The 19,536-nt window shown below is 42.0% G+C and overlaps 1 protein-coding gene across 1 annotated transcript in view; it reads right to left on the bottom strand.

The window, feature by feature from the left end:
• The window catches only part of STT3B (STT3 oligosaccharyltransferase complex catalytic subunit B), a 51,815-nt gene extending 34,391 nt beyond the window's left edge, over positions 1-17,424 (bottom strand). The window contains exon 1 of the mRNA XM_086850570.1: positions 16,474-17,424. Coding sequence (XP_086706696.1) covers positions 16,474-16,991 — 518 coding nt within the window. The 5' untranslated portion in view covers positions 16,992-17,424. The remainder of the gene's footprint in view (positions 1-16,473) is intronic.
• Positions 17,425-19,536: the final 2,112 nt, after the last annotated feature.

Genomic DNA, 19,536 nt, shown 5'->3' on the forward strand with positions numbered 1-19,536 from the left:
AAGCTGTTACCACTTTGCACACTCAAGCTTCTGTACCTCAGACAACAACCACCCAGGGTATCATGAGCACATGAACTCTTACCCCATCTTTCACAAGCAACACAGAACAAGTTTGCACAGTTCTTGCTAAACTTGATTGAAAGATGATTATTAACACAAATCCAGCAGAAAGAAAAAATAAAAGCTTTATCTGATGCAGAGTTTAATATCATCCTAGGTCTGAGGGGTTTAGGGGGTTAAATATGCAATTTTTGATTGTTTAGTCTTTATATTTTTATATCAAAATATCTGAATAGATACTTACTCTTTGCATTCTGGGATAATATCAGGTATTTGTAATGGCTCCCCAGACTGCCCTACATTTAGAGTGGCTCAAATGATCTGTAGGGGTTTTGATTAAAGTAGGGCCATTTGAAAAGAGAAATACATATCCTTCAAGCTGACTGTCAATCACAAGCCTTTGACAAAATAATTGGCAGCAGTACTGCTGTTCTGAGCTTCTTCAGGTTGGTCACGGACCTGCTCCTGATTTCAGATTTCATAACTCTGGACAAACCCACCCACACAGAAAAATTTGGCAAAGGCTCTCTTGTTATACTAACATAAGTAAGAATGATGATGTAACAAAATGGCAGCAGTTTTGCAGTGATGTGACCACCTAACTTCAAAAGCGATGGAAATTTTGAGTCAAAGGAGGAAGAAATTTCTGTTCCTGGAATCCAGCTGAGAAACAAAACTTCACCTTTTTGTTGTATCTTTAGAATAATCCCTGAAGGCAAACCAGGAGAAAGCCAAAGCAGAAAAAAAAGGTGGATGACAAAATCAGCAGGGCACCCATTTTTTCAGGTCCAACATTCAACTAAGCTCAATGGAAATCCTGAAGAATACCAGAATGTTTATAGAATAACCATTAAGAATTACCATTAAGAATATCAGAATGTCCCCAGTGTGTTAAAGAAGGATTACTGCCTTCCTACTGCCACTACTTGGCATGGTATTTTCCCTGCCTGCAATAAGATGTTACGCTTAGCAAGTGCTAAAATCAGGAACTGCACGCTGTCAGTAGCTTAATGATATAAAATTCTACAAGAAGCATACAGTCACTCAGCTTCTTCAGAGAACCCAGGGCACCTTCAGTATTTTTGCTAAGAAACTGTGAGCTTTTGAGAGCACTCCATGATCACAATTTGTATTTTTCACACAATATACCACCATCTGAAACCACGATATGCTTCCCATCACCACTGTAGTGGGCGTATATCTGTCTACAACTTCAGACACTTCCCCTGATGCCTATTAGGTTTTTTATTGCTTTTTCTGTCTTGCTTTTGAACTATTCCATGTCTCAAGGCAAATTATTATGAAAGGCACTGGTTTTATCAATATTAAAAGGCACTTTGCCAGTGAATTCTGCCATTCATAACATGTAACAACATTTTAGACCTAAGAAGAAAGTGATGATGACGTTTTTCTTGGGACAGTCAAAATTCCCAAGTAGTTTTAAAGACAAGATGGAAACAGAATCATTTGAAAATTTTACATGCAAAAACTGAATACTCGTTTTCCTTTTCATGGACATGCACTTTACCCCAGACACCCCACACTACAACTGGCATCCAAATTGATTACAATGTTGGTTCTGTACCTTTTGACAGCATCAGCTTCTTAAGAGGCATCAATTCTCGCTTCAATACAGTATTAACTGCTATAAACTCAAAAAACCCTATAGTGCTATGTTTGTTTGTTTCTGAGTTTCTTGGTCTACTCTGTGGCACAATAAGCCTTGTATCCTGCAACACTGAAGGCTTTGCACCAAATTTAAGAATATGTTCAAAAGGGTGTTTTTCCAGATCAGATTTGTGTTGTACTTGTTTTAAACATGATGGAGACAGCTTAACTCCAAGGTCTTCTAAGTCAAAGGCTGATACATGAGGATCTGCTTGGCAGGAAGGAATTAAAAGGCTATTAGCTGAACAATATATTTTAAGAGCAAAATACCCTTTCTGTGAAAAAACTGGTACTAAAAATCAGTGAGATAAACATGACTGCTTCATAAAAAGTAAAAGGGAACAGAGGACAGCTAGCTTCAAGCCACTTTTTTCACTGTCTCGTAGTACAGAAAAGCAACCAGTAACACCTAAGTAACTACAGTGGACTCCTATTAAACTGATCCCAAAAATACCTGTTATCTTGCAGCAAGATCTAATATGTGCACAGAAGTGAATACTAACTTTTGTAATAGTCTGAAATACAACAAAAGAAATTTACTATTCATTGCAGGTACTTTAATTCTATTTTAACTACTTAGAAGTATGTGGCACAGTCCTCATCGCTATTACATAATAACATCACCTATATGCTACAACACCATGGCAATCGAGAAAGTACCAGCTACACCCAAATTGCATTTGAATCAACTTCACTTCCCATTAAGTGAAATTTAAGAAATCAGTCTGGATGTAAGATGGCCTGGCAGACTGCTTCTACCCTGTAAAATACAAGTCATGGTAAAAAGTAAACAGGACCCTTAGAAAGGCTCCAGATCCCTCACATCACAGATGATATTTAAGCAGTGACAATCTTATTTCTGGCAGAACATTTAAACAGTTATAGCACCATAAAAGAGCTTTAGCGGAAATTATTTTGTACAACGCTTGACAGTCAAGAGTCTGTTACTTGAACTTCTTCGTAACATGACAAAGGATAAATCCAGCCAGAATCAGACATTAGATATCAAACCACCCTGTACAAATGTCAACAAATGGCAACATAAGGTTCTTACAGAAATTAACAGTATCTACAGTGTTGTGGCTGCACATCTAAGTCAGTTTAGCAAGTTAAAATAAGATAGCTTTTCATCCAAAAATCCTTACATATTTGCTCTTTAGTACATTTCTTAATACATCTGCTATTCTTCCTCTTGCATCTAGGTTGGTCTCCCTTGTCTGAATTCTCTGACTATACTTTCTTTTCATTGGTCTCTCTGTAGGTAGATCATGTTTAGTCCAAGAATCTGGATCTCTCATAGTGCACCTGTTGAACTCCATCTGTTGCCATATCAACTTACTGACTTTTTAATACAATAACTGCTGAGAAAATAAAAATTGTTTCAGAGTGAATAATACAAAACATCATCAGAGCAGAACAGACCTGGTCTAACTTGAAGAATTTCTGTCCTGTGATTAACACTATGTTAAAGACCTAATTTTATTTAACTTAAATATGCCTGCTCAAATTCTGCTTAACCCTTCAGTAACCTGGCATTATAGGTTATTGAACATTGATGCAAACATTGCATTCCCAAGGACTGTAGAACCGATCAGAGAATTTTCACCTGTGGGTATGTATGTATTTAGATAGAACTACCTGCAGAACAAACCAAGCAATACACACAGGGTTTTCAGGAACCAAGAGACAGATATAATTATGCCCTAAACAAATAAAACTGACAAGAAAAATGCATGAATAATGCCTTAAGCACAAAGGCAAAAGAGTAAAAAAATGTATTCCCAACTCTAGGATGCCTTGTACTAAATTACACATGCAAATTTAACTGTGGCAGTTATCCTTCAACTAACCTTTGCTAGCTAAAAGGAGCACAGAAGCGCTCCTAATCCGCTTCTGTCCACAAATCGGACAAATAAGCTTGAATCACAGCTAAAGCAAACCACTCTAAAGATGCCATAAAAGACAACAAAAAATGCTTCTATAAATAAATCAGCAACAAAGGGAGGGCTAAGGAGAACCTCCATGCTTTGCTGGATGTGGAAGGAAACCGTGACAAAGGATGAAGTATCTAATGCTTCTCTGCCTCTGTCATTTACAGTAAGAGCAGCTGTTATTTGAGTACCCAACTCCCTGAGCTGGAAGACTGGGATGAGAAGTAGAATGAAGCCCCCATATTCCAAGGGGAAATGGTCAACAACCTACTGCACCATTCAAACACACATGAAGCTGCACGGGGTCCACCCAAAGGTACTGAGGGAGCAGGCAGGTGTTCACCAAGCCATTTTCAATCATTTCCCAGTAGTCCTGACTAACCAGAGAGAGACAGTAGACTGAATCCAGCAAATATGATGTGCACCTACAAGAAGGGTATGAAGCAGGATCCAGGATACTCCTGGCCTGTCAACCCCACCTTGGTGCCACAGAAGGTTATGGAACAGATCACCTTGAGCACAATCACACAGCACATACAGGACAACCAGGACATCAGGCCTGTAAACCCAGGATGGGTTTACAAGGGGCAGATACCTCTTGATCAACCTTGATCCTCCAATGACAAGGTGACCCACTTAGTGGATGATGGAAAGACTGTGGGTATTGTTCATGTAGACTTTCCTGCAGCCTTTAACATCATTCCCATAGCATTCTGGAGAAATTGGCTGCTCGTCACTTGGATAGGTACACACTCTGCTGGGAAATCAACTGTCTGGATGGCCAAGCCCAAAGAGTGGTGGTGAACAGAGTTGCATCCAATTGGCAGCTGGTCACAAGTGGTATTCCCCAGGGATGAGTTTTGGGGCCAGGCCAGTTAATTTCTTTATCCACTACATGGATAGGGAATTAAGTGCACCATCAGTCAGTTTGCAGATGCTGGGTGTGAGTGTTGATCTGCTGCATGGCACGAAGGCTCTGAAGAGGAATCTGGACAGGCTGGAGTGCTGAGCCAAGGCCAGTTATACGAGGTTCAACAAGGTGAAGTGCTGGATCCTGCACTTGGGTCACAACGACCCCACTGGACACTGCAGGCTTAGCGAAGAGTGTCTGGAATGCTGAATGGTGGAAAAGGACCTGGTTCAACAGCAGCTTAACACGAGCCAGTGTGTGCCAAGGTGGCCAAGAAGGCCAATGGCATCCTGGCTTGTATCAGAAATAGTGCAGCCAGCAGGACTCAGGGCAGTTATTGTCCCCTTGGGCTCAGCACTGGTGAGGCCAGACTTCAAATCCTGTGTTCAGTTTTGGGACAAAAAAAGAACATTGAGGTGCTGGAGCAAGGCCAGAGAAGGGCAGTGAAGCTGGTGAAGGGCCTGGAGCACAAGTCCTATGAGGAGCAGGTGGAAGAGCTGGGTTTGTTCAGCCTGGAGAAAAAAAGGCTTATAGGGAAGTTTCACTCTTTGACAACCTGAAAAGAGGTTGTAGCCAGGTGGGGGTCAGCCTCTTCTCCCAGTTAACAAGTAAGATGACAAGAAGAAATGTCAAGTTGCACCAAAGGAGATTTAGATTAGGTATTTGGAAAAACTTCTTCACTGAAAGGGTTGTTAAGCATTGGAACAGGCTGCTCAGGAAGTAGTTGACTCACCAACCCTTGAAGTGTTTCACAAAGGTAGGACATGCTAGTGCTGGGTTAATGGTTGGACCCATTGCTCTAAATGATTCTATGACCTGAACCATTTTAATTGATTTTATTCTGAAGCAGATTAAAAGTATCCACATGCTCTATTAATACAGTCCCAAAAGAAGGGATGATGGCCCCTAGCTAAGGGTGAAAATTCCAGCTGTTTGCAAGGTGACTGTATATTCTCACACTGGAGCAAATTAATGTGGGAGTAGGATATCACCAATAAAATAAACAAAGACCAGGAAAGCAGCTGAAAACTGAAAGTGGCCTTCATCCTTCCTCATAATACACAGAATTGAGTTTATCCTTCTAACCGTATTTTGCATTCAGATGTTTCAGTGTCTGATTTAGTCTCAAATAAGCATGGCAAGCAGAATTTAAAATGAGTTATCAACTACTTCTATTTTATATTTTTCATTGTGTTTCAAGTAAGTCTAAATTAAAAAGAAACCCTAACTTTCCACTGAATTCAATGTAACCTGTTAAGAATTGTACTTAATGGTTACCAGTGTTTCTTTAAAGACTGTGTACAGGAAATACAAGCACAATAACAAAATGTTATTTGCTTTTTAGGTATGCACACAGAAATGCTAAAGATTAAGTGTACTGTGATGACTGTAGTACTCAGCATTTAAGACAGTATATATAATTAATATTAAATTCCTGCCATGTACAATGTGAAATTTAAGTTACATATTTATTTTCTCATTACATGACAAAACTTCTAGTATTGCTCAGTCTTACTCTACTGTAACATATTGAGCTATTTCACTGTGCTCCTCTGTCATTTTAGTAAAATCCCATGAATGCTTAGAAATGAACTTAATATGTGAAAGTGGGGGAACACTGTTACCATGAGCTAGGCTTGCTATTACACACATATGCTTTGAAGCTGTCACAAATGTTATTACAGAAATATTCAGAGACTACAACCCACTATTGCCTCCTCTATCCTACGTCCTTTCAAAAGCAAACCACCTCTCTGAGCAGCCAGCTACACTGATATACACCGTTTGGTAGCTACAGTCCCTCTGTCTGAGTAAAAGGATGAGTTTCATTTCTAAAGCTATTTTATTAAAACAAAGTGCATCCTTTCGCAGCTGCCCCACTGTGACAAAAAATGAATGTGTGGCTGCCCATGAAAATGGGGAAAGGAGGATGCTAAAGCAAGAGCTTCACTTTCAATTCAGACGGGGTTGAAAAGTCATGTACTGCAGGGGTATGTGAGAGCTGCTGGGAAGGACCTGGTGTAAGTTCTCAAGGGACAGTTCTTAGGTCACAAAATCCTAAATCTTTCTCTCCTTGCTCTCCAAACATGAAGTAAGCTGGTCTGTTCCAGGACCTTTCATGCTTCAATCCCTACCAGACCATATGCCCTCTCAACTCTCTCTCCATAAATGCGCTATTCTGTGGCTTTTTCTTCTTGAAGGTAGCCCTGAAAGAAGACAGCAGATGGCACCGTGTGGAACACACTCTCACAAAGCAAAACCATGATGTGCATAGCTAAGAATGTTTTGTTGAAACCAGAGTGCAACGGAAGCATAAAGAAAAAAGAATCCTGAAGCTGACTTACAAAAGCAAAAGCCAGAAAAGAAAATTCAGTGATGGAACAATTACAAGCAAGACGTATGTCACACAAAACATAATCCAAATATATAGCATAGCAAAGCAAAAACTGGGCTTTACTGTGGGACGGTGGGGTTAATGCTGGTGAAGTAAAGGTAGAATACAACATCAAAACACTAAAAATTCCTTGGCTCCCATTTAGCCATAGGAGAATTACACAGGAGAATAATTACAGTTGTCTTTACTAGCTGACCTGAAATATCACAAATTAAGATACTGCTCCTAATGTTTAAGCCAGTGTCTCCAGTGTCAAGATCCATTTTCTATTTGGCGAATGAAAGATTAAAACTGTTACAGAGTAAAATTAATTGTGAGACATATGCAATAGCTTTTCAGATGTTCCTTCAGACATCTGACAACAGATGAATCATTCTAGTCACCTGAGTAAGATAAAACAGTCAAAACACAGTAGCATTACACAGCTTCTTGGAAAACTCAAACACTGCATTGGCTTTCATGACTTTCATTCTACAATAGTGAGTCAAAGAGACATCCATTTACTATCATTCTTATCATCAATACAATGCCAAGGCTTCAATTTTGTTTTGCTGACTTTCAAAATTAGAAGAATTGCAACTTCAAGGCATTTTATCTATTACCAGAGAAAGAATTAAAAATGTTTTAAAGACCTTTAATACCCAAATGATCAAATATTTCAACCATGAAGATGAAATTGCCTTTTTCAAGAGAAATATTTAAGAAATATTTAAGAAATTCTAAGTTATTTAACTGAACTTCCAAATGCTGTTTGGGCTAAATTTAGAATAAGCAGTTATCACATTCAACGTATGCAATAGACTCTCTCTCTCTCTCGATATATATATACACATGCGTGTGTATGTAGGTATGTATGTACCTAAAGCTGGATAAACATAGAAAAGTACTCAGGACAGGAAGGCTTGTTTTGTTATGTTTTGCTTCTGCATCACTCTTACTTTCAAATCCTCTGACTATAGCACACACATTCTATTAAATGTGCTCCTCTCAATCAGCTGCATCCTCAAAGAGGTACTTCCCATGCCTAGATTTTCGTAACATATCGATCTATTGTGAGGATAAGAATAAAAATAAATAAAAAACACTTCTTGAATTTAAAGAAGTTTGCTATCATTTATAGCATAATAATTGCAAAAAGAATACAGAGACTGAAAAAATAAAGCCAAGAACTCAAAAAACATAGGCTGTCCAGTTGCGTGCTAGAACAGTTTAAAATTACATAATTACATTTTATTTCTTTCTTCTTCAAAATCCATATTAAATCAAAAGGATACAGAGTGCCTATCCATACAGTGAGCCACTATTTTAAATAAATGTAAATAATACTGTGTAAAACAGTAGAGGAAAACAGTAATCCCACTAAGAACACCACCAAAAATCAATAATCAAGCCAAACTCACATCCTCCATTGCAATGTAGTTTCCCAAGGAACTTGTTTAAGTGAGGCAAGTTTTGAAAAGGTGTTTTGCGATTCCTCATGGATTATCAGCTGAAGAGAACTTGAACATGCTCTTTTACCTAACAAACTAAAATAACCCATATAAATTGACTGCCACAGAAAATGATATGATAACATATCATTGTAACACCCGGAAGAAATTATCATTTAATTATTTATGTTAGATGGGCTCTGAAAAAGTAACATTTGATACTGGACTTGGGTCCCCCATAGCAGACAGACATTTTAAATACCATTTCCTGCTCTTAAAGCACTCATGTACAAATACTCAGTTATTCCATGTTTAAAACAGACCATTTCTTTTTCTAAAGTGCAGGAATATTGCTTCACATAATAGCAAGAACTTTTGAAGTATAGCAACTACTTAATTCTCTAAAATGCCAAAGGAGCTTTTACCCTGGGAAAGCAGCAGTAAGTTGGGAAATACAGAAGCTGATCTATTTTGTTCGTATATATATATCCTTAAATTCATTCCCCAGGCTGCTTCAACTTATGTAAGGTGTGGTGCAGCATTAGGGTCAATTTCATGGTACCTCTCCAGCCCAGACCTAGCAGCTGTCCACATTAAAATACCTCAGTTTGATTCCCAGCAATAGCCCAGATGAAGACCACAAACTTTGTTCAGCTATGGGGCTGGAAATGAAGTCTATGTGCTGGACATATTATAAAAAGGCAATAGCAATACGTGTCCTAGGTTCACTTTGTTCTCCAATCAAGTAGCAAGACTGGTGTTTTGCAAGAAGTTTTGCTAAAGGAGTTAATAATAATAAAAATAATAATAATGAAAACAATAATAAAACATCACACATCCTGCTACAGGGTGCAGGCCTCACACAGCACAAAAGCAGCAGTTCTAATGGCTCTCCTAAGTAGGAAGAAGCCCTCAGGAGTAGCCCTAAATGTCAGTACAAATGTACCTCAAAGGGCTTGCAGCAAGAATGGAATTTTCAAAAATTCAGGAGGAAACTCTGCAACATATGCACAGTTAGACATTAAATGAAAAATAACCTGACTAAATTAGAGGAATTCTTGTGGAACAGCAAAGACACCTCCCTAAACTTAATGTACCCTCAATCCATTTAAAACCTATTAGTTCCTACAGGATTTTGAATTGTCTTGCTAATTATACTGGCCAAAATTTTTATTCTCCCCTCCCCCCACCAGCTCAGCACAAGACAGATTCAAAAACATGAGTATTAGGATTACAGGCTGCCAAAACTAGAGACTATTAGAGAGAGTTATGATAGGAAGCAAAAGCTAACCTTTATAAACCACTCTAACCCTATGTAATCAAATCAAATTTCTGTTTTAAAAACTGAACATGTTAAGCTGTTCAAATAATAGGATATCTGCCAAAAAAAAAAAAAAGTCCATTCAAGGATTTTAAAAGTAGCATTTGCTCTAGTTAGTCAAGTGTTTGTGAGTCTTTGCTGAAGACCATTAAAAAAAAAAATCATGGCATTAAAAGCTAAACTTGATGGTTCAGTTGACCCAGCCTACATAAAACATTTGGATATGTTTTCCTTTTCACGTCTCATTCTGCTATCCATAAATCAATAAAAGGGTCAACACTTTGCAAACATTCTATCTCACCTCGTATGTTTTCCAAAAGAAGTCTGTAGGGAGCCTCTGTACTCAACCATACTCTGCATGTGTTTATGAACACTGCTTTTCCTACCTATCATGCATAACCCCATTACTGCACCCACATGAAACCTGATGAGGTGTTCACCACAATTACAAGTAGTGTAAGTGAGGAAAGAAGCACTATGTGCTCAGTAAAGATGGTAGAAGACAACAGTAGATACAGAGCAGGGATTTGATTCTTGCATGACTGCTACTTTATGAGGCCACACAGTGAATTGCTTTTCAGCTGTATCACTCCAACTGAACAAATCTAGCCTGAGGTCTCCCCATTCACAAAGCAGTTTCTGCCTTCAACTCTGTCCAATGTTCTTTTTCCAAATTATCCTTCTTCCATTACATTTCTAATATTTACCTATTTTTGCAATTTCACAAGCAGTAGAGAAGTCTCTAGTACAGTCAAGTGAACATCATCTTGACTGTTACCACTGTATCAACCTCACAGAAAAATTTACTTGCCTTCAAAACAGCTCCCTCCAAGTAGCTCAACAATACCTTACAATTGAGAAATCCCAAAAGCCAGACTAATCTGTGCTAACAGAGTTTCTCAACCCATGTCATACTGCAATAGAAGTGATCAAAAAAGATGCCTGATTTGGATCCTCCTCATGAAAGGGTAGGTGGTAGTGTGGTGGTAAAGCCTGGAAGACTATTCTCACATAAAAATCTCTAACCTTTCCTTTCATAAGCACACAGGCCCCATTGATTCAGATCTGGACTCTATGCTAGAATATTTTTCCTATTATAATAAAACAGCAGAAACAAGTTTGAGTTACCTGAAATTCTGTTAAAACTATTAGTCTTATAAGAATATAAAAAAAATTCAAATGTTAACAATAAATATAATCTTAAAAAGATACATTTCAATAAAATAGAAATAGAGTACTTCTCACTTCACAGAATCAAAACACTTGTGAATGAAGAACATGTAGTAAGTTTTTAATATCAATCTCATGAAATTTGCAACATCTCAAAATTAATTCAAAGTGATTATATTTAAACTGGATTGGAATCAGATTCTTTCCTGAGGTCTGGAAGTTGTCTAAGATTATAAACAAAAGGAATTGTTTTGGGAAAAAAACCTAAAGTCTATGAGAAATGTTTCCTAAACAGATTCACATCTATGTACTTCACCTAACAGGACTGTGTGATGGGTTGAAAGGCTCCAGAAAGAAAGATCCAGTTTGGAGACCAAAGTGGCTGTCAAGTCTCAAGAGCACAATTAACACACAATCTTCTGTCTATTTTCCCAGCAAGAGGCACTAGCAGGGAAGCAGTGACCTGATGAATTACCTGGGTGGGCACTGGTAATTGATATTATTGACATTATCCTCTTTACACAATTTTTTCCCCCTCTCCTTATGAACACCAAGTTAACATGCTCTTACTCACTTCTTCCTTCATCACCTATTGCTCCAATGTCTTAACATGCTTTGGCTTTATTTGTATGTGCCTTCCCTCTGTCACTCAATCACAGTTTATCCTCCAACATCAGCCACTATTTACATTCCCTCCTGACGTTCATATTCTTCCTCAAAAATAAGAGACTAAACTGTAATATAAAAACTGGTGGCAAACTCAGCTCAGGAAACTAAAATGTTACAGTATTTTAACCATTTACCTCATTGAATTCACTATGACTGCTTTATAGCAAGCAAGAAGAAAAAAAAAACCAGGACTGCACAGTGGGCAACAGAGGAGAACTACTCCAAAAGTCAACTATCACATTCGGTAACTACAACACAAACCTACAACCTCCAGGGATTGACCAATTCCACATACCCCTTTTTATGTTCACCTCAGTCACACTTCGAATTTTAAGGAAGGCTTAATGTAATATTTATAGATGTTAAATTATGTTTTAATTAATGAAACAAGTTTATAACAGCTCAAGGATCCATCTGGCAAACATGATTTGAACGTAGCAAAACCTGAATATTTGACGGTGCCTGAGATAAAAATCTCAACCTCCTTTAACCTGCCTGCTGTCTCTGAAACTCAAGCAATGACACTGACCTTAAGTTTATTTTCACCACTTCACCCCCATTCACCAAACTTTACTAACGCTAGATTATGGTATCAATGATGAGAAAGTGGATTGCTATAATATCTATAAGGTATATATGCTACTGGGACAATTATGTTACCTCAGAGCAAGGTACAATAAACAATGGTCACCCCTAATGGCAGATAAAAAGTCAGTGGTTTGAGTGATCAGTGCTGCTGGATTGGAAGAGTCAAAAATGTATATGAGACTGTGGTAGTGCTCTTCAGTACCAAGTGTTGGTATGGATGTAGAAGACATCGTTCCAGGCAGGAGAAGGTAGGCAAATGGAACTGACAATGCCTGCACTGTTGCACCATCCTGCACATGCCTACTGGTATGGAGAGGGTCTCATGCTCACATATATGGGCTTTGGTATTCCAGCATAAGAAAGCTTTCACCAAGGTAACTGGTATTAATCTGGCTTTTAGCAGGATGTTAAAATTCTCAGGGGAAAGAAGTCTGATCTCATGTCATAGGATATGATTAATGATTCAGATACAGCTCTCACATGTGTGACTTAATGGTAAGAACTGTACAAACAGAACGAATGTACTATTTTGACAGTACTCCCTGAAGACTACTGATGTACCAAAAGTTGTTATAATTTCACTTGGTAGCAGTATCAGAATGCAACAGTCTTGCTAGATATATATATCTTATATGTATCATATGCACATGTACAGATTATTTGTAATACATATATATACACATACATACACACATATATATATATACATATATATATACACACACACACATATATATATATATATGATGAAAGCAGCCAAAAGAAATAGCATATGGACATGCAGGAACTGTACTTTAGAAAACCAGTGCATAGAAAGTAGCCCTTGTTCAAGGGCTCCATGATTTTGGTTGCCTTGGTTCTGCAGTCAGGTTGGCATTTAAGGCAACATCTGCCAGTAAGAAGAATGCTCTTGTGTTGCTCACTCAACAACTGAGTTAATTCTGTTGTTGTACTTTCGGGTGCAGCTTTCACTTTGCACTTGTGTGTATAGATCACCAAAAATTAAGCTCTTGGTCCACCCAGCTGCCAAGCAGCTAACAGATTAACCAGATTTCTGACATGAAATCTGTCCATTCCAATGAACCATTACTATCCATGTTTCAAGTTCTTGGCCTTAGAATGAAATCCTGGAATTAAATGCAGGAGGCCTGTCAATGACACATCTTAATGTCAGCGCTGCCTGACTTCATGTTTCAGCTCACCTGACCTAGAAACTGCCAAAAAGTACACACATTTCACAAAGTCTCTGGACCAGCTCAAGGAGGGAAAGTAAACACGAAATGAGAAATAAATCGAAAAGCAAAAATACTGCACAAAATTGGTAGTCAGTGCAAAAAAAACCAAACCAGTAAACCTAGCCATAAGGTACAGGTCACAAGTTCTTAAGCGACAGCATGGTGACCTCAAAATACCAGTTTGGTTTTACCTTGACCAGGCATTGTATTTCAATGGAGATCAAAAACGTAACACCATCCTCTCTATTGCCTTGGCCTATCGTACTGCATTTGGGTCACTTGTGGAAGAAATGCCAACACAAGTGAGTCTCAGTGGCTGATTTTACAAAAGCAGAAAATCTCCCTTCTATCCCAAATCAAAGTCTAATTTTACTGACAGAATGGCAGCTTGAAAAGGATGTTAGGAAAAAAAAAAAAAAAAGTGGTATTTGATTCAATTAATATGTAGAAAACCCAAGGCAATTCTGCCTTTCTTCCCACCCTTGATAGTTTCATATGTCCATACCAGGAAACTGGATTCCTAAGTAAATGGGAAAGCTTTCTACACCTTAGAGGCAGCAATATTTTTCCATTTAGAAGAATAAACGATTTGCCTAATGCTCCTCATTTTATCAGATATACTTCAGTTTCCTCTCTGGAGCACAAAACAAATACTAGAGAAGAGGTGACTGACTTAACAACACAGTGCAAGATAGCCTATGCAAGCTTGACAGGAAAAGCCTAAAGAATTGAGGAAAATATCAAACTGTTCCACAACAAAGTCTACAGCCACTGTCCTGAAAAAAAAAAATACAATTAAAAATCCAGTTTACCTGGAGAAGCTGCTAAAGAAGTGGCTAAAAAAAAACTAGAAACAGAGCACTGCTACTAGCCTTTTCCATAAGCTCCTTTCCCATATTACATGCAGACTTGCAAGACCCTTGCAACTATGAAACACCATTCCTACCTAGCTACTCCACACTGTTTAAAAGAGCAACATCATTTTTTACTCTTTCCAACAATTTTGCTTTTGCAGTAGAGAAAGCCCTTTGTTTTCACTCAGTTTCTACCATTTTAGGTTCTCTTTCCTACTAATTAGCTTAAGTGCATTTGCCTCTACCATATCTGGCATGCAGCAACACGACACTGGCGTGATTCTTGACATTTCAACTGCTTCTCACAGACCTGCATTAAAATCAATGAGTTTTGTCAACTTCATCTATTCCCTAATTAACAAGGGTACATCCAGCAGCACAGGCAGCAATGCCTTCTGTTTGTGTACTCAGGAAGATGACTTTGCATCAATTTACACATTGCTTTAAACAGGAGTTTATCTTTATAGCTAGATCATTACTATGAACTTAACTCCCACAGCACCATTTTAGTGTCCTTCGGGGTTTAAGAACAAGTTATGCAACTCAGCACAGTAAAATTTTAGTTTATCCAACAAGGATGAGTCTTGATTATAAAAATTAGATTAAATTTGCACAAAAATGTAGGTTGCTTAAAAGTTTCCTCCATAATAGAAAGCAAAGTCTCTATGCTTAAATTTATGTCAGAAGAGAACTACTCCACCGGATAAAACCTCAGGTGCATGGTCTCATTGTAGATGTATTTAAACTATGCTCCCCCTCATTCTTAACTTCATTAATTTGAAGTTTTCACTTCTTCCATTCATTTGTGTTTGCAGAAAAACACTTAAATCATGGGCAATTACTTGACATTTTGAAGATATTTTGAGATACTTGGCTTTCACATCACAAAGGTTTATTACTTCACACAGCATTTAAAAACAAAGCAATTCCTTGTTCTCTATCCACTATCCTGAGCCATGATTTGTGAATGGATTACATTTGCGGGTGGGGGGGGACAGAAATGAGGGGGGAAAGACAAGTAGAAAAGAGGAAGTTGTGCTTTTGAAAGTATCAAAGTGGAGTGCATGCTCTGCAAAGAAGTACAATTTCAGATTAAATTTAGCACAGAACATCTAGCATGCATTTAAAAACGAAGCATCTCCTTTACTTCATGCAATTAACAGTGAGACCCAAGACATAAAATCTTAAATTAAAATCCGACAATTCACTATTCTAAAGTCATCTGCCACTTACCCTACTTAAAGTTCTAAAAACCCCACGGACTCCCAGGATGAAGTAACCAGTAGTATAAAAATTAATTGTCACGTTTTCGCACTACAACAATCCTGCCCCACAAGTCTTGTCATCTTTCACTTCGCCTTGCTGCAAGAAACGAGTGCAGCATTTCTTGATCTCATGCATAAAATGGTTTCGGTCCCTTCCAAGAAGGAAAAAGAACAGACGGCTTCTACAGGAGGGAAAACAATTTTTGGAAAAATCAAGATGTGTGGGAAACAGCAAAAGTCCTTGGGCTCAGAAACGCACCTTCGAAACACCTGGCAGTAAATCAATGTCAACCATTTCGCTGTAATCCCTCAAGTCACTTTTATGAAGATTACTTCCTGCAGTACATTCCTCACTCTGCTCTTTCCCCGGCCGACAAGGACTCTAGTAAGACCACTCCGGGAAGCCGCACCGCACACACGGGACCGGCGCCGCGGCAGCGGGACCCGCACCGGAGCGCGGGTCACGCCTGGCACAACTGTTTCGCTACCAGCCCCTGACTCCTGCCCGACTCCCGATTCCCTGCCAGCACCGCAACTTTCCTCATGCCCCTCGGAGAGTCCTGCCGCAACTCCAAGGGATACGGGGGAACTGCCGCCGCCCCGTTCCCGAGGTCTCCGCCGCAGGGGACACCCCGGCGCCCGGCACCGCCGCTCGCTCCCGGCGCTTCTCTTCTCCCGCGCCGCGGTGGCGACCCCTCACGCTCCCTCCGACCTGCCACAGCGTGTCCCGTCCGCACCGCCTCCCTCTCTCCCTCCTTGCCTCCTCCTCGGCTCCCGGGGCGGCCGCGGCTGCCGGCTCCCTCCGGGGAACAGGCAGGGGCGCAACTTCGCGGAGTGGCGGAGCAGGGGGCGGGCGGCGGGGCCCTCCCGCCGTCCCCGCGGCCACGGCGGAGGGAACCCGCGGGTCTCCCCCGCCGCGGCTCATGGCGCGGTGCTTTCCCGCCTCCCCGTCCCGCCCGGCGGCGGCGGCGACTGACCAGGGGTCGAACTCGTGGATGATGCTCTCGAAGCGGATGACGGCGAAGAGCCGGGAGCTGAATCCAGCCAGCCAGGCCAGGAAGAGGATGGTGAAGGAGAGCAGGGACTGCCAGCCCGCCGGCTGCGATAGGCCCCCCGACAGGCCGCCGCCCGCCCCGGCGCGGTTGTGGAGCGGCGCCGCGGAGTTGGCGGCGGGTCTGTGCTTGTGGTCGGGGGCCGAGTGCTCCGCCATGTTGTACCCGGGGCTCCCTCGCAGCCTCTCCCTCCGCCCGGCGCGTGCGGGGAGGAGGAGGCGGAGGAGGGGAGGAGAGGAGGGAGGAAGGGCAGGGGGCGGGGGACTCGGCAAGGGGCGGGGCGGAGCCCGCCCGTTCTTGCTGGGCGCTCCTCGCTGCCTCGCCGCCGCCTCCTGGCGCACCCGGGCTCTGCCGCTACCTCCTCCTCCCGCTGCCGCCGTCACCGCCCCGCGGGCCGGGGGGGGGCATGGCGCGGCGCGCAAAAGCCCGGGGGGTGGGGCCATCGGCAGGACGGGGGAGGGGCCAAGAAGCCGGAGGGGCGGAGACCGAGACGGCCCGGGGCGCGCGCGCGGCTCCGAGGGGCAGTGCCGGGGTGAGGAGGGGGGCTCTGCCAGGAAGGGGCTGCGTACGGGATCCAGGCGGGAGGGAAAGGGCCGGATCGCGTCTCCGTCCCTCCCTCCCGAGCGGGCCGTTTGACATTGCCGCCCCTCCGGAGCGGGAGGAGCTACCGGGAGAGGGCGGGGCTCCCTGGAGAAGGCGAGGGGGCGGGGCCGAGCCCCTTCGGCAGCGCCCTTCTAACAGGAACTCCGGTGACGGCCTGTCACGGAGCGACAGGTATTTAAAAGGGGCGGGTCATCCCCGAGCAGCCAATCGGAGCGGCACGGCCCCGCGCGCAGGGGGACGTTGCGTCCGTTGCCAGCTGTGGGGTAGTTGACTGGCAGTGCTTTACTCCAATCGGAGCGCGTCATGTGAGTCACGTGGGAGCCCCCCGGCGCCGTGCCAGGGCGCTGCGGTGCGTGTGGGCTGGCGGGTGGTGCTGCTCCCGGCGTCCTCTGGGGCGGAGCGGAGTCCAAGCAGAGCATGCCGGGAGTTGTAGTCCGCTATGCGGGGGCGCGGCGAGCGTGTGGCAGGTAACTCCGTTTGTTAGGAATGTTTGTCCCGGTGGAAACTGCGTTGGCTAGCGCTGAGGGATGTGGGAGAGTTTCGCCCTCATATAGTTGAGAGGAGTCGCCTGGGGCAAGGTCTGGGAGAGCCGTGCCTGTGCCACTTGCCTCAGCTTGGGAGCGCTTTCACGGAATCCATCATCAATTAGGTTGGAAGAGATCTCTGAGGCCATCGAGTCTAACCTGTGGCCGAACACCACCATGTCAATTCGACCATGGCACTACGATCCAGATCCAGGCTTTCCTTAAACACCTCCAGGGATGATGACTCTGCCACCTCGGTCAGGCGCAGTGACCAGCAAATGGACACCTTGGTTTTTTTGGTTTTTTGGTTTTTTTTGGGGGGGGGGGAGGGGAGGAGGATGGGATTATTTGTTTTTCTTAAATTGTCTTTTAGGATTTTTCCCATTGAAATACTATTTGTGAGCCTTGTAAATTCCTCAAATATTTTGCAACCTGTAGCTAATTGGAGAAGGTGAAGAAAACTGAAGGCTTCCGAGATTGCACAGTCAGTGGTGTTTGAGGTCATGCTGGCCTTTTTTCTACCCTGAGATGGCAGGGGACAGCCTGCTTTTAGAAAAAGTATGATAAACACAGGCAGAATAAAAGAGTACATGGCTCTTTGCACTTGATCACATGGACAGCATGTTTTGTGGCATTTATGTAGGGCTTCAGTTTTGAAATTAAATAGTTTGATGTTTGAGGTCTGGGCATTCCCTTTGATTCACAAATATGGCTCTTCAGAGGTCCTGGAGACTTGCAGTTCAGTTTCATTAGTATGGGTCGGGACTATACTTGGCCTTCTTTGACTAATTCAATTCTAATTAGTCCTTGTTGTCTCTAGTTTTATTTTGTTTAGCAGAGGAAGAAAACAGTATGTTTCTTTTTATGCACAGTGGAAACCTTTCTATTCTAAACAGAATCGTTTAGAATGGTTTGGGTTGGAAGGGACCTTAAAGATATTCTACTTCTAACATCCCTTCCATGAACAGAAGCATCTTCCACTAGACCAGGTTACTCAGTGCCTCATCCAACCTGGCCTTGAACACCTCCAGGGATGGGGCATCCACAGCTTCTCTGGGCAACCTGTTCCAGTGCCTCACCTCCTTCACAGTAAAGAATTTCTTCATAACATCCAATCTAAACCTACTTTCTCTCAGTTTAAAGCAATTCCTCCTTGTCCTGTCACTCCCTGCCCTTGTTAAAGGTCCCTCTCCAGCTCTCTTCTAGGGCCCCTTTAGGTACAGGAAGGTGCTCTGAGGTCTCCCTGCAGACTCCTCTAGGCTGAAAAACCCCAACTCTCTCAGCCCGTCTCCATAGGAGAGGTATTCCAGCCCTCTGGTTATTTCTGTGGGCCTCCTCTGGACTCACTCCAACAGGTCCATGGCTCTGGAGACCCCAGAGTCGGATGCAGCCCTCCATTGAAGTTGTTCCTTAAGTGGAAAGCTCTGTTCAACAATCCTTAGAGAATGTAACTATTTTTCCTCAATCCCTGCGTTAGCCAAGGGGTGTGACTTTGTCACTGTATTGGAAAGCAGAGTAACTCTATTGTCAGGTGTGTACATAAGTTTTGATCAGAGCACTTTGATACTCTGTTGCTCCTAAGGGACTCCATTTCACATAGCCACAGAACGAGGCTTAGGAAAACTTCTGGAAGATTTTGAGGTTAAGTTTTGCTGAATCTGGCTTTTAAAAGGCTAAATTTTTGCTAGGTAGGGATTTTTTGTTTGTGCTGGTTGTGGTTTATTTGTTGTTGCTTTTTTAAACACTGTTCTTTCTTATTCTTGCTTAAATAGGCCAATAATATATTCAAGATAGACTGTGTTAGACATTTGCCCCTTTTCTAGTGTTGTCAGTGAGGCTTTTTTAATGAGCTGGCCAACTG

The sequence above is a fragment of the Cyanistes caeruleus genome, chromosome 1 (assembly GCF_971803275.1).
Source record: "Cyanistes caeruleus chromosome 1, bCyaCae1.hap1.1, whole genome shotgun sequence".
Classification (NCBI taxonomy): Eukaryota; Metazoa; Chordata; class Aves; order Passeriformes; family Paridae; genus Cyanistes; species Cyanistes caeruleus.